Source organism: Hibiscus syriacus, unplaced genomic scaffold, assembly GCF_006381635.1.
Source record: "Hibiscus syriacus cultivar Baekdansim isolate YM2019G1 unplaced genomic scaffold, ASM638163v2 tig00001799_pilon, whole genome shotgun sequence".
Classification (NCBI taxonomy): Eukaryota; Viridiplantae; Streptophyta; class Magnoliopsida; order Malvales; family Malvaceae; genus Hibiscus; species Hibiscus syriacus.
In genome coordinates, this window is record NW_024061890.1 from 183,223 (window position 1) to 199,892 (window position 16,670).

At 34.7% G+C, this 16,670-nt stretch overlaps 1 protein-coding gene and 1 pseudogene across 1 annotated transcript; both read left to right on the forward strand.

Moving 5' to 3' along the window:
* Positions 1–1,787: 1,787 nt before the first annotated feature.
* On the forward strand, positions 1,788–15,769 carry LOC120134078 (annotated as a pseudogene).
* Positions 8,729–10,132, forward strand: LOC120133926 (phytosulfokine receptor 1-like). The gene is made up of 3 exons (XM_039150419.1): positions 8,729–8,836; positions 8,933–9,817; positions 9,958–10,132. Exons 1-2 carry the CDS (start codon positions 8,729–8,731, stop codon positions 9,806–9,808), a joined length of 984 nt encoding a protein of 327 aa, XP_039006350.1. The 3' UTR covers positions 9,809–9,817; positions 9,958–10,132.
* Positions 15,770–16,670: the final 901 nt, after the last annotated feature.

Genomic DNA, 16,670 nt, shown 5'->3' on the forward strand with positions numbered 1-16,670 from the left:
ACTATTGTTGAAGAAGAAGAAAAATCAATGGGTCCATTGAGCGTAAATGTCACTAATTCTCGAGTTGATGCTTAAGGAATTGGATTGTACAAGTATTATCTAATGAGGTAGGAAAATGTGAGACATTTAGTTGATGGAAAATTAGTCAAAGTTTCATTTACATTTCCTATGGTTTAAAGTTAACTTCAAGCGTGCATATATATAAGAATTCAAATGTTTTAACTTGACGCAGGAACAAATCATATATAGCTAAGCTACTTGCTTTTAAAATTCAAGGCAGATGGATATGAATTGTGTAACTTGTTTGAAAGCATTAAATGTTAAACATGGCGCATTCAAATAATTGAGTCTTTGACGTTTATCTACCCCATGATTCTTTAAAGAGAAAATAACCTCAGTGACAAAAAATCCCAGATAATATACGATTTTAACCTCAGTAGACTATCGCAACACGAAATAGAAAATCGCAACGCGATTTTCAACTATCGCAACGCGAAATGGAAAATCGCAATGCGAAATGGAAAATCGCAACGCGATTTTCAGTTGGGATTTTCAACTATCGCAACGCGAAATGGAAAATCGCAACGCGAAATACAACACGAATTTGCGATACTGGAGATCGCAATGCGAATTAGAGATCGTATAGCGATTTTGTTGGTCATTTTCGCAAATCCAAAAAAATTGGTCAAAATCGTATATTATCTGAGATTTTTGATCACTGAGGTTATTTTCTCTTCTTTAAAATATTGGTTCTAGAAACTTTAACCCACTTAAGGAGATAGAGATCAATTCAGCAACCCATTCTTGGGAGTCAAAATTTTAATGAAAAGTGCAGAGGTTTAAAGACCTTCATTATGGTTTTTATGGAACCATGACTTTTTCCTCTTCAACAAGTACACGTTCCTTGTTTAATACCCTTGTCGGGGTAGCGTAAGTTTATCATTCGTTATTATTGAACTCTTCCCTTGTATTAAAAGAACAAAATCAACGATGTTTAGAAAGGAAAAAAAACACTAATGACTTGTGGTATTTTTTATGATTGAAATTGAATTGACGGGGTTTAAATGAAGAGCATCGAATTAAACAGATCTAATCACTAAGATTTTCTGCTGTATCTGTCAACAGTAATAGACATAAGCAGGACAGAGAACTGATGATGTCAAATTTGGTCTTCGAACTTGACTCTCTACCTACGTAATGGCGTCGTATAATTTGACCATATAAGAACATTAACCCTTTGCTAATCGCAAAAAACAAAAAAAGGCTCGCTCACTCATTACTCAACGCAAAGTATAAACCGTCGGTCTAAAGTTTGCTCTTGAAAGCGTAACTCAATGAGTCGAGATCACTTGATTCACTTGTACTAGTAAAAAACACGGCAAAAGAATGCCTCTGCCATGCAGTCATAATAAAACCAAAGCATAATTAAAAGTGTCTATGTCGTTAATAATCTGCTAGTACGTTTCTGTCTCTCTGTGTACCGCTCCAAATCTTCGCCATCTATGAGTTTGTGTTTTAATCATTCTCGAGATCATTTGGCCACTCCCCTTGATGCGACCGATTTGATGTCCTCTCAACCCCATTCATAATCTGTTTTCAAAATCACAACTTTTTACGGCAACAAAAAGAAAAACATCCTTTTCTGCCATCATTTTCTTGGCTTGAGAAGGGGAATGGTAACATAATGCCCTTTGCTTCAGTTTCCGGTATCATCTCCCACCATGATTTTGTTTAAACAATAACAGTCACCCACATCATAACAATCCCCCCTTGCTCTGTTTCTCTCTCTCATTCATTTCCTGTCTCTCCAATGGCGAAGTACCATCTTCATCTCTCAAAACCCCCGCTCATTAACTCTTCATTCCGTTGAGAGGCTCCATCCATATATAATCTGCCAATCTCCACTTCCTTCCTCATTCCTTTCACTATGCAAGAAAAGAATCACGAAATAAAAATGCTTCTCCTTTTCCTCTCCTGCCTCTTGTTCACCTTTTCTTCACCTGCCCTTTCTCTCAACCAAGAAGGTCTTTACCTTCTCCAAGTCAAAGCTTCCCTCTCGGACCCTGACTCCGCCCTTTCCTCATGGAACCCACGTGACCCGACACCGTGTTATTGGCATGGCGTTTCATGCGACTCTGCCACCGGCTCCGTCACTTCCCTTGACCTCTCCAACGCCAATGTCGGCGGCCCTTTCCCCACCGTCCTTTGCGGTCTCCAAAACCTTTCCTTCGTTAACCTCTTCTACAACAACATCAATGACACCATCCCTTCAGATATCTCCGCGTGTCAAAATCTCGTCCACCTTGATCTCTCCCAGAACCTACTCACTGGCGAACTCCCCCACACTTTGGCAGACCTTCCCAACCTTAAGTACCTCGATTTAACTGGTAACAATATATCGGGAGATTTTCCCCATTCATTCGGGAGATTCCAGAAGCTTGAGGTTTTGTCTCTGGTTTACAACCTTCTAGACGGTACAATCCCAGCCTTTTTAGGCAACATTAGTACGCTGAAAATGCTCAATTTATCGTACAACCCGTTTAGTCCGGGTCGGATCCCTCCGGAGCTTGGCAACTTAACGAAGTTGGAGATTTTGTGGCTCACGGAATGTAATTTAGTCGGAGAGATTCCTGACTCGCTCGGTCGCCTCGGGAAACTCACCGATTTGGATCTCGCCCTAAACAAATTGGTGGGGAATATCCCGGGTTCTCTTACTGAGTTGGTTAGTGTCGTCCAGATTGAGCTCTACAACAACTCCTTGACCGGTGAGTTACCTTCCGGGTTCTCGAATTTGACCAAACTGAGACTATTGGACGCGTCGATGAACCAGCTAACTGGGACGATTCCGGACGAGTTGACACAGCTGCCACTTGAAAGTCTCAACCTATACGAGAACAACTTTGAAGGGGCTTTACCATCGAGTATCGCCGACTCCCCAGCTCTGTACGAACTCAGGCTCTTCAGAACCGACTCATTGGGGAGTTACCCGCGAACCTCGGTAAAAACTCGCCTCTAAGATGGCTTGACATCTCCAGCAACCAATTCACCGGCCCTATTCCGCCGAGTATATGCGAGAAAGGGAACCTAGAGGAGCTTCTAATGATATACAACTTGTTCTCGGGTCATGTACCGTCGAGTTTAGCGGGGTGTCGGAGCCTGAACCGGATCCGACTCGGGCACAACAAATTATCTGGAGAAATTCCCGATGGGTTCTGGGGTCTCCCTCACATGTACTTACTTGAGCTTGTTAATAACTCGTTCTCTGGCCAAATTGGGAAATCAATTGCCAAGGCAGCGAATTTGTCTCTTTTGATCATATCTAGGAACGAGTTCAATGGCCCATTGCCTGAAGAAATTGGTCTCGTTGACAGTTTAGTTCAACTGTCTGCTAGTAACAATAAGTTTAGTGGGTCGTTGCCTAAAAGCATAGTGAAACTTGATGGACTAGGGATTCTCGATCTTCATGGGAATGAGTTGGAAGGGGGGTTGCCTAGTGGGATTGAGTCTTTGAAGAAATTAAACGAGTTGAATTTAGCTAGAAATGAGTTTTCAGGAAAGATTCCTGATGGAATAGGGAGTTTGTCAGTGTTAAACTATCTTGATTTGTCTAACAATCAGTTAACTGGGAGAGTTCCTTTTAGTTTGCAGCATTTGAAGCTTAACCAGCTTAATTTGTCAAATAACTTGTTATTTGGCGAGTTACCGCCTTTGTTCAACAAAGAGTTGTACAAAAGTAGCTTCAGAGGGAATCCTGGTTTGTGCGGGCATACCAGTGGTTTGTATTTTGGAAGGGATGCAGATAAGCATAAAGGTTATGTTTGGTTGCTTGGATCCATTTTTGTCTTAGCTGCTCTGGTACTTGTTGTTGGTGTGGTTTGGTTTTACTTCAAGTACAGGAGTTATAAGAAAGCTAGGGCAATTGATAAGTCCAAGTGGACTTTGATGTCTTTTCATAAGTTGGGTTTTAGTGAATATGAGATTTTGGATTGTCTTGATGAGGATAATGTGATAGGGAGAGGATCTTCGGGGAAAGTTTACAAGGTGGTACTTAGTAATGGGGAGGCTGTTGCCGTGAAGAAGCTCTGGAGAGGCATGAAAATGGGTTGCGAGAGCATAGATATTGAGAGAGATCAGGCTCAGGCTCAGGCTCAGGCTCCAGCTCACGATGATGGGTTTCAAGCTGAGGTCGAGACTTTGGGGAAAATTAGGCACAAGAATATTGTCAAGTTGTGGTGCTCCTGTACTACTAGGGATTGCAAGCTTTTGGTTTATGAGTACATGCCTAATGGTAGCTTGGGCGATCTGTTGCATAGCAGTAAAAGTGGTTTGCTGGATTGGCCGACGAGGTACAAGATCATTGTTGATGCAGCCGAGGGGCTTTCTTATTTGCATCATGATTGTGTGCCCCCAATCGTGCATAGGGATGTCAAGTCGAACAATATCTTGCTGGATAGGAATTTTGGTGCTAGAGTTGCCGATTTTGGAGTTGCCAAGGTGGTTGATGCAACTGGAAAGGGTGCTAAATCGAAGTCGGTCATTGCTGGTTCTTGTGGTTACATTGCTCCAGGTTTGTTGCTGGATTCTTTATTGTCGTTTTTATAATTGAATGTTGAACTTTATTTGATTTATTTGCTACTATGTGGTTTCACTATGCTCTTTGAATGCTAAATCAGAAATCTTCCAAAAACTAATAGTCTTGTATGTACATTTCACTGATAATTCTCCTTCAACTGACCGTTGCAAATATTTATTTGCTTCTGAAGTTATATTTCACTCTATCTGAACTAAATCTTCCTGTGGAAACTGTTGATCAGAGTATGCATATACACTAAGTGTGAACGAGAAGAGCGACATATACAGTTTTGGCGTTGTTGTACTCGAGTTGGTGACAGGCAGGCTCCCGATCGACCCGGAGTATGGGGAGAAGGACCTGATAAGATGGGCCTGCACCACTCTAGACCAGAGAGGAGTGGACCATGTTCTTGATTCCAAACTCGATCCTTGTTTCAGAGATGAAATATACAAGGTCCTTAACATTGGCCTCCTTTGTACCAGCCCACTTCCAGTCAACCGCCCATCAATGAGAAGGGTGGTTAAAATGCTCGAAGAAGCCGGTGCTGAGAACCAGCGAAAAGCTGCTGCTAAGGACGGAAAATTTACACCTTATTACTACGAAGAGGGCTCGGAACAAGGAAGTGTGGCATGAGAAGAAAAGCAAGGCTTTGCTGATAGGTTTATTGGACAAACAGAGAAGAATGGAAAGGATTGTTGTGTGACATACGCCTCTAAAATTTTCTCGCTCTCAAGTTTTGGTATTCAAACATTGTACCCACTTGATGTTTTGGTTTGAGAGATAAAGAGCATAGGCAGATAAATTTATTAAAAGGGCATGGGGTGATATTTGAATCATGTTTCCTCTTTTAAATTTAGCCGGATCTTATGTTTCTGTCTATATGCAGAGATTCTTTCGCAGGGATATTTATGCAGGGATTAATTTCCCGTTACAGACGCACATATGATTTTAATGACTGCATATGAATACTGTTTTAGCTATGTATTTATGTATTTATTTATACATGCATTGCATTTTATCTAAATTTTTAATTTTCTGACTGCCGGAGGTCTTCCACGGAAGCTGCTCTCAACCTGGCGTTGGGGGTAGCCTACTACCCTACCTCCCCCTTACCCCATACATATGGGAATTGGGTTTTGTTGTTGTTGTTGTTGTTATTGCCATGTTAAATTGGTTTCACTGCTGTCTGTTGTGAGATTTTAAAGTGGTTTTATTCTCTTGTAAGCCACATGTAGCACCTTGCTGCTGCTTTTGATATATAATGTTTTTGTTACTTTAATCGGATCGAATAGCAATAAATCCGTTAATGAAGTGGTAGGGTAGGGTAGGGTAGGGTAAGGTACGTCCTCGATGCCAGTGGGACCTAAACCAGTTATTCCCACAACAGGTACAAACAATCTCGAGTCTTTGCATCATTTTTGGAAAGGGACTATATCGACAAGACAAGACAAGACCCATAGCTGTTTATTAGACAGCGGATTTAGGCTGTTTAATTTTGTCTTGTTCCATTTGGTTGGTTGTTTTACATCCTTAAAATAAATTTGTTACCGCCTTGAGAAGCATTTTCAACTGTTTTAATAGTACGGATCATTATAAATGTTGCTCTATTTTTTTTAAATTTTATTTCTCATAAGAAGATAGGCACCAAATGTATTTTTCTATTTTTCAAAGAAATTTTTTTTTTATGATCAAACGTATTATTCAATTTTAGAATAATGAAAAACTGAACTCTACTTTTCTAGTAATGAAAATAGAAAATGAAAAAAAAATATTTTCTATTTTATTTTTAAAATATAATTTTAAGTTTTACTTTTAAAAATGAAAAATATGTTTGGTTAATATAAATCAATTTTTTCTTTCAATAATAAAGATATGAAAATATGTTTGGTTATTTATTTTTTTGATAAAAAATGTGATTAATAAAATAAAGAAGAAAACGTTGATTTATATGGATTTGAACTAGGTTTAGGATTTTAGATTTATTTATTTATTGCATTTATATGGATTTGTATCCATATTAATTCATTAAGTTAAAAAGAAATCCTTTTTTAAAAAAAAAACTTTTTCATTTTTACAAAATATTTTTAATAAAACTAATAAAACATTTTTTATTTTTATATATGTTTTGCTTTATAAAAAATCAATAAAATAAAATTTTTCATTTTCTAAAAAGATAAAATAACATTTATTTCTTGAAATCAAATGGGGCCAAAGCTCTCTCTGTTTCTAACTATAACCCATTTCCAGGAAGTGGGGTTATTTATTATATTTATTTTGTGGGTTGTAGGCAGTAGTCCATTACCAATAATAAGTGGATCTCAAAGCAATGAAGCCCATATGGGTATGCGTTTCATGCTGCAAAATTGTCTTTTATAATTGTTATTGATTTTACGAAAAATATTTTTTCAGTATTTGATAGTTGTAATTGATTTTTTTAATGTAATTCATTTTCTTAGTTCCTTTTTATTTTCTATAAATTGTTTTAGCATCCGATTTCGTAAAACATTTTCCTAACTTTTCACTTCAGAGTATAAGTACTCAAAAAATATTATTTTTTACGTTTAATATTAAATTAATATTTTAATATTATTTTAATAAGATATGAATAATTAAAATATTCAATATACATATAATATAATTTTAATAATATTATATTTTTAATATTATATTAATATATACTCAGATATATTATAATAAAATATGATATGAAATTTTTAAATAAATTATTAATAATATAATATTATTAAATTATTAATAATATGTAATATATATATATATATATATATTTAACATTAATATAATAATTTAGTATTATGTTAATAAAATACTAATAATTAAAATTAAGAGTGTTCAAATGGTTAATTCAACCATCTATCGAATTGAATTACCATTAACTGAATAAACCGAGCTTTTTTTCTTTAATCGTTAATCGAATCAATTATTTTTTGAAAAATATGAACCAAACTAAACTTTATTCATTCTATGTAAATCATTTTCTATAAAATTAATTATAGTGTATCAAACAATTGGTGAAAATGATTTACACAATATCATAAAAACACCGTAAAATAGTTTTCGAAAACTATTTCCTGGAAAATATAATTCGTTTTACGTAAAATAGTTTTAGATAATTCATTTTACGTAAAACAATTTTCGGGTAATCTATTCATTTTATTTACTTACATATTTATACAGTAGTTACTATATTTATTATCAAAATTGGTTTCACCCATTTAGGTGCTTTTCTTGCACCTAACTTTGATAAATTTATATTTATTATATAGTAGTTACTATATTTAAGCGTTGAAAATACATGCTGCGCTACTTCTTCTACCAAACTTTGATTTCACCCATTTGGGTGCTTTTCTTGCACCTGATGTCTCATTTAAATAATTGGTATACACTTGTGCTCTGTTGAAGTTTTGAAACCAAAGAGAAAGATATTTGGGTGATTGTTTTCTTTTTCTTCCTTTTTGTAAAAGAGTGATTCAAAGCCTTCTAAAAACATATTTGGTTAGTAAATCACATGACGTCATTGGTTAAAATATATATTTATTGTATTAATTTTTAATTAAGTTTAAAAGTACTGGTTAATTTAGTGACTAATACAGTTTATTGAAAAGGTGCTGAATTAATAGATTTAGTCCAGGCTAAACATCGGATATCTAAATAGTCCACTAATTTGATAAGCTTATTATTATTGAAGGTACACGTACAGAAGGTGCGTTGGATATTGGATGCAAAGTTGAACTTAACAATCTTTCGTTATCCAAGTCTTAATCAGCATGTGATTTTTTTAAAATCCCATTTCACGTTCTAGAGTTTGGACAAGTTAGCTAATTTATTTTGCAGAATTCGACAGGCCGAAAGAACTTGCTATGTAAGCCCCGTGACAGGGCAAGCGTCAAGCACAAATATCATTCACCAATCATCTCCATTAAGCTAACATCTTTTTTTATATTAATATATACGAATGATGGAACAAATATATAAGGCTGTTAAACCATAGTCCGCCAACAAAAACAAATACGGGGAAAAGAAGGAATATCAACTCTTTTACCAAATCTAAATCTAACCCATTTTTTCAAAGTTGTGTACTTTAAAAAACAAACAGAAGCGGGACCCATTTCCCTTCCTTCAACTCTTGAAATTTCAATGTTCAAAGCTCAATCCCAATCCCAATCCCAATCCCAATCCCAATCCCAATCCCAATCCCAATCCCAATCCCAATCCCAATCCCAATCCCAATCCCATATATTGAAAGTAAGCCTTTTCAACACGTTAGTGTATGGAACGGACTAGACAACACCCTACTCTTCTTCTTTCTCCATTTCCCCTATCCCAATTCAGAAACCATAGTTTTTAGCTAAGGAAAAGATAACACAAGGCGAGGATATCGCTTATGATTTGCTTTTGGTTATTCTCTCCGTCTCTCTTTTCATTCTCGGGATCGTCCTCATCATCATCTGCAGAAAGAAACCGAAAAAATCCCATCAAAAACAAGAAATACTCCCCGTCAAGTCTTGTGTGAGCTGTTATCAGTTAACCGACATAGACGCAGCGACGGATGGGTTTAACCATAGAAGAATCGTAGGTAAAGGCCGTTTAGGTACCGTTTATGCCGCCATATCGCTTCGAGGAGAGCTCGTTGCGGTGAAAAGGGTACATCCACGACTCGTTTTAAGCAATGCTGGATTCGGGTTCGCTTCAGTAATGAAAACACTTTCTTTAGCTCAGCATCCTAACATAGTCCCCATCATAGGGTTTTCACAAGCACCAGGTGAGAGGATCATTATCATGGAATTCGTGGGTATGGTGAATTTGGATTTCTATTTGCATGAAAACTCCGATGGCGCGTCGTTTCTGGATTGGAACAGGCGTTTGAGGATCGCTGCCGGGGTGGCACCAAATATAATACACGGATGTATTAAGGCATCGAACATATTGTTAGAAGTGAAATTCGTCGCAAAGTTATGTGATTACGGGCTATCGTTTTTGGCACCCAAAGAGACGAGAGGGTTGGTGTGGTATGTAAACGATGAGTATTGCGGTGCTTGCAAGGAAAGCGAAGTTTATGGTTTCGGCCCTAGACTTGTAATTCATTCTGATTTGAAACCTCTTCTTAGACTGGCCAAGGTTGCATCAGCTTGTGTTGGTAATTACAGAAAGGACAGGCCTTCAATCTCTCAAGTGGCACCCATTTTGAACAATTTGGAGGTTGAGGTTTGTCATTAGAGTGGAAATTTTCCAAATTTGATTTTTTGACTTTGATTGTATACACGTGGGGTGTCTACAAAATGGGTGGAAGATAGAGTTGGCCAGTGAGGGGAAATGTAAAGAGGATGGAGAGGGGAGGGGGATATCCATTGTTTCCGTGTGGAAATGGGGTGATTTTCATACTTTGGTGGTCAAAGGGACCCATTTCTTCCTATTATTTATACGAGGTCCTTGTGGCGATTGTCAGATTTCGGGGGCCTTCTCATGGGTACATCATTCACTAATGCTTCTCTTTTTGTAAATAAATCATTAACGAATTTAGGCATGTAAATCAAATGAAATTTCATTGAACCGTTAATGAATCGTGCGGTGGGAAGTTCATTACGAACATGAATAATATTTTACGTTTGTTTAATTAAATGAACGAACGCGAACAAATGACTCGTTCGTTCATTTACGTTCGTGAACGTTCGATTATATGTTCTCTTATGTTCGTTCATTTATGTTCATTTATGGTCATTCATTTAAGTTCATTTATGTTCGAACAGAGGGCAAGTTGAATGTGTTACGAAGATTATTGAAGTTGTTTGGATTTCAAGAAGATTGTTTTGTTGAACAAATTAACTTTAAGACTTTATTATGTTCATATAGTTTATTTATGATTTATGTATTTTTTTGTCGTATTAGAACAAATTAACTCTAAAGTTACAGGTTATATTCATGAATTTTAAGTTATTATTGTTGTTTACTTTTTTTACATTCATTTGTTGTGTTCGAATAAGTTTGTTTTTTGTGTTTGTGTTGTTCGTTTATTGTGTTCTTTTATGTTCTTTTATTATGTTCGTTTATTTTTGTTCGTTTGTGTTCGTTTACGTTCGTTTATTATTTAAATGAACGAACATGAACAAGCTATATTCCTTAATGAACGAACATGAATAAAAAAAAAATTGTTCGTTTATGTTTGTTTATTTATTAAATGAACGAACATACATATACCTTCGTTCGTGTGCGTTCGGTTCGTTTAGAGGACTAAACGAATTATTTGTGTTCAGTAATAATTGTACAATTTTGTTTATGACAAAATAATACTGGGACCCAATGTCATCTTGATTGGACTCTCCAATTTCACTTGTTCATTTATCCGAAACATTATTGAATGTAATAAATTCTTATTTTTCATTGGATTCTGTTTGCTTTGTCTGTTATATGACATATTATAGCCTCTGTCTTTTTAATTGCAAACAAATAATCTATTTTGGCATTTCATTAAATATTATAAAATTGGCTTGTTAAGAAAATAAATCTTCATTTAAAAAGAATAACTTAGTTATTTGTCATCTTTTATATTCAATTATATCTATTTCTTCATCTTTAGTATAGCTAAAGGGAATGTATTGTCTTAATTGGAAGAAAATATTATATTTACTTAATGGATTAAAGGCCACTTTTGCCTTGGGAGTAGACTCAATTTATCATTTTCGTTTATATTATATTTTCGCTTATATTATATTTTTGCATTAATTTAACCCTTAAAGTTTTTTAATTACATCATTCTATATCCTACCTCTAACTTAAAACTCTAAATTATAAATCTTAAATTAGGGTTTAAGATTTATTGTTTAGAGGTTATGGTTTAAGGTTTTTATTTATAATTTAAGGTTTTAAGTTAGATATATGATATAAAATGATGCAATCGAGTAACTTTAACTAAATTGATGTAAAGATAAAATAGGGGTGAAAGTGAGAAATTAAGTCAAATATAAGGGCAAAAGCCTTAGCTGAAGAAGAAAATATAAATTGCAATTGCAATTGCAATTGTAATTGTAATTGTAATTGTAATTCCTTTGTCAGCTACGGGCGGAGGATAAAGTTACGGGGCAGGTAATTTTGAGAAATGAGAGGAAATTGTTTTTTTCAATATTCTAGGCGGGTAAATTATTTGGTCCAATAAATTAACATTGATTTTAATTTGTATTCTACAATTTTTTTTTTACAGTAAACAGTAAATTCGTCACGTTAAGATGATAAATTCTCTTAAAAATATTTTTTATTGGTCTCAAGTATGTGGATACTATGTAGGTCAATATTTTAATATTTTCATTGGGATACGTTGATGTGATGAGTTTGCCTTGATTTTTTTAAAAATAGCATTTTGTAGTCGTTGCACAACTGATAGATTGCAACTGTCATTATAAAACTCGTCACCTTGTAGAAGTTTTTGGAAAAAACAAGTCATTTATGACTGTTGGGTATGGGGTTATAAATAGAGGTTTATGGTTTATTTTTTTTATTATGTTTTGTTAAGAAAATTTTTGAATATTTTCAAAATTTCCAAAAAATATCTACCCACGATGAAATGTTAAGCCTCGATGATGTTCATATTTCTTCGCTCGAGATCGGCCCGAAAAAAGATCAGAGTGTTCGTCAACAAGGAATGACTCTTAGAGATCAACCTCAACGGATTGTTATATATTTGCAACAATTCGGGTTGTATCCAACGATATTTTTGTATGGTTTTAAAGTGAATCTGACATTAATTACTCTCATTAAACGTTTGGAGGCCAAAGATGCATACTTTTCATTTTTCGAGTGGTGAAGCGACAATTACATTGGAAGATGTCGCATACCAACTCGGTGCTCCGATTAATGGTGCGGCGGTAGTGAGGCACAACAATTTCGACCGATTCAGAATTGTTCACCAAGTTTTGGGAAAGATGCCACCATTAGAGGTCTTAGAGGGGTACTAGATACATATCACTTGGTTGGAGTCTGAATTTAATGTGACGAACCACTCAACCAAGCAAGAGGTGATTTTTGTAGCCCGAGTGTATCTAATCCAATTGATTGGACGGATATTGTTACCAGATAAATTTGGTAATTTGACGCACATTCAGTATCTTCCGATATTAGAGAATTTTACTGAGTGTCACAACATTAGCTGGGGCTCCGTAATTTTGACATTTTTATATTTGGGAACTTTGCAAGGCTACAATCGTCGAATAAGGTCAAAAAGTTGATGTAACGAGTTGTCTAGTCCTACTACAATAGTGGGCGTGGTACTAGGAATTTTTTAACATTTTTAGTAAATTTTTTAAATTTTTAGGGATTTTTTTAATTTTTTAATTTTTATATTATTTAGATGACGACATAAAAGTATTGAGACCAATTTTTTGGGTGCAACTAAAAGAGATACGAATGAGAATTGATATCATCGGTCGACATGCGATAAATATTAATTTTTTAAATTACTAAAATTTAATTAAAATTTTCCTCTTTATTTATACTAACTTTTATTATTAATGTTTAAAGTTTTCTTGGATCCCTTATTATGACGATATGATCTACTAGTTATTGCCATCGGAATTTTTTAAAGGCTCAGAGTTGTGGTGTGTCGTTACGCCTTTGCTACACTTTACAATTGTTGAGATTCATGCCGCAAATAGAGTGTTACGATAGTTTGGGTCTCATCAACAGATTCCTACACAAATATTTTGATATGGACACACTCCATAAAATTGATACGCGTGGGAAGCATAAAGACTATTGGGCGATGAATCATGCTATCTACATTGACCAATGGATTCATCATCATTTATAGGTTCTTATGCGTTGTAACACCCCAACCCGTACCTGACCCGAATACGAGTCCGAGATGTCACATTGCCTTTTTAAAACATTTTTCCTTACAAAATATCAAAACATTTGAACTTATATTAAGAAAAATACAACCATATATTGTTCAATTGTGTTTGGTATAAAATTTTGAGGCAAAAATGTATTTATGAACAGTACCTACTACAGTACTTTCGGCAAAATACTTATAAATTCGTATAACATCTCTGTTTACATATAAACATTATAAAACTTAATCATATGATTTTACAAAACCGATTAAAACATATCGGATTTAAACCTTTATTTACATGCCAACCCCTATCATTGTTACAAAATACATATTATACATTTATATTCTGATCTGATCTTTGGAAAGGAGAAACTGACCTGTCTTGCATAACTTTTACCAATCTTCCTCTTCTTGGAACCTACGCGTGAAACAATTACACGCTAAGTCGTTGACTCAGTGAGACATACAAAACATAAACTATAACCATCTATCATTTCATATAAACAAAAGGTATACATATGCCAATATTATCATATCATATAAAAACATATTTCATTAACATGCTTTACAATACTCATATTATTGTTACTAATTCCTTGTGATCATATAAGCATGTGTTGAACATTTCTATACATATCTTAGAACACATAACATCCTATAATCCATGCAATATCGTTAATATCACCACAAGCATATGCATCTTATATATTGTATTTGTTATTGTCTCTTTATTAGCCCATGGTACACTGGTGAGAACTGAAGGTACGTGAGTACACTGAGGTTGTGCACAAATGCTGTCACCACAGCTCATATAAATTGCACCGAAGTGCCACGTAGAATTTATCCCGAAGTTCCACGTAGAATTTGTCCCGAAGGACCGCGTAGAAATGCACCGAAGTGTCACGTAGAATTTCACCGTAGTGCCATATAAGATTGTCCATAAGGACCACATATAAATTCCTTAATAATCATATACATATACCAAGGATCAAGTAAGTGTCTCAAAAGACCTCATACATGCTCCAAAGAATACATATACGTTCCGAAGGACCACGTAGAATTTGTCCCAAATGACTGCGTATACCCTCTACTCTTGGCATGCCAACTATACCTATAGCTCTCGTATCATATAACATGGGCATTATTCTTATGCTTCATATATTCATGTACTCATATCATTGCTCTTATGATCACATATCACATGTGCATATAATCACGTAATTTACTTTCATGTCACTTTTCATATGAATTCATATTCATATGTCACATAGCTCGTATCACTTTGCATGGATTCACATAAACATATATATCATTTGATTCATGTCTTATTCTTATATCATCATATATATTTCATCTATGTTTCATCACCTAACCTCATATCATATAACATGCTTTATTCTCTTATGTTCACATGACATATAATGCATACAAATTATATTTATATATATGCCTTTACTCACAAATTCATATATAATACAAATCATGTCATCTCTTGTTCTCATATGCTTCACATGCATCACATATATCATATAGCACATATCAGTTCATATAATCAAGTATACAATTCATGTCATTCACATCCTTATAATCAATACTCCATACACTATAACTATTTGAAATAGACTTATCACAAGTCCAATTTCTTATAATCTTATAAACTAAAATGTACTCATAAAAATCATATAACATTTTAGGAGTCACTTCTTACCATAGTAACTCCGTCATTGGCTCATCGCAAGCCAATATTTTTCGATCGCATAAGTACAATTAAATTGCACTCACCTTAGCCTTGCTTTGATTCGATCCTAATTCTTTGATTATTCCGGAACTTGTTTAGGCTCAATATCTACATAAATATATCATTTCAAAACAACTATCAGAAGCCTAAACTTTAAACTTGATGTTAATAACTTAAACCGGTTTAATGAATCAAATTCCATTTTTCATTTAGGGGGGAATCGATACCCCCCAGGGGGAATTAATACCCCCTGAACATACTGGAAATTTTTCGTTCCAGAAGGGGAATCGATTCCCCTTCATAGGTATCGATTCCCTCTGCCCAGAAATTATACTTTAAGCCCAAAAATCATTAATTCTTCACTCAATTCTTCTATTTTAAACCCCTATCATATCATTAAACTCAACTACCATTACTTAAACCAACTTATATCCATGAAAATCATCTATAACTTAAAAATTTTATTCCTCATATGTAATTCAGGAATCATACTCAAATTTCAATATATTCTAAATACAATTCTAACACTTCATATTTCTTAATTATCATGATGACAAGTCAAATTTAACTTCAAATTCAACTTATCAACTCTTTTCCATGATTTCATAAAAAAAACTCATTTTCTTAAATCTCTTATAACTTCTTCATCTTTTGATTATAAGACAACTTAAGTTTTCCTTAAGCTTAATTACCATCTAATGATCAAAACCTAACCTTTAAAATTCAGCTAATAATCAAAAATTAAGAAATCTTACCTTTGCTCTCTTGCTCACGATGGAGAAGAAGAAATGAAGAAGAAGAAGATAACTTCCCCCTTTCCCCACGTGATTCATTCATATATAGGAAAAAAATATCGTTCCTATCAAATGACCATTTTTCCCTCTCATTCTTTTAATAATTACTAATAACCCTTCAGGAATTATTTTTAAATAAGTCATTGAACTATTCAACTTTTCCACTTTAATCATCAAATTCTAAAATTTTACAATTTAGTCACTAACCCGTAGTTTGGGATGTTACATGCGTTACGAGATTACACCCGCAGACCTTGATTTCGACATTTCTCTCTACCTCCTAAATTATGAAGCAAATGGGAAACCATATTTAATGACATTAGAAGAGAGGGAAGAATGTGAACAAGGAAAGTCCAAATTCACAAAGGCCAAGAAATCATCATCATCTTCTTCTTCGGCTTCTACTTCTGTCGATTATTTTGCATCTCAGACCAATTTTGGTTTTTATCCTCGATATCATACTTCAACAGAGACTCAGTTAATTAGGTTGGAGGTTCATGGGAAGCAATGCAAGGCACTCAAGCATCTTCGACTGAATATGCGGGTGAGGGTGAAATGGATCATATTATATATGGTCAACAACATATCCAAATCGAGTCAATGACAACAATGATGGCGTCAAATACCATAAGTTTGTCATTGCATTTCGAAGGCGCATCTCAAAGTGGAGTGATGTTCAATACACCTCCTATTCAAGAAGCAAACGAAGATGAAGACGAAGAG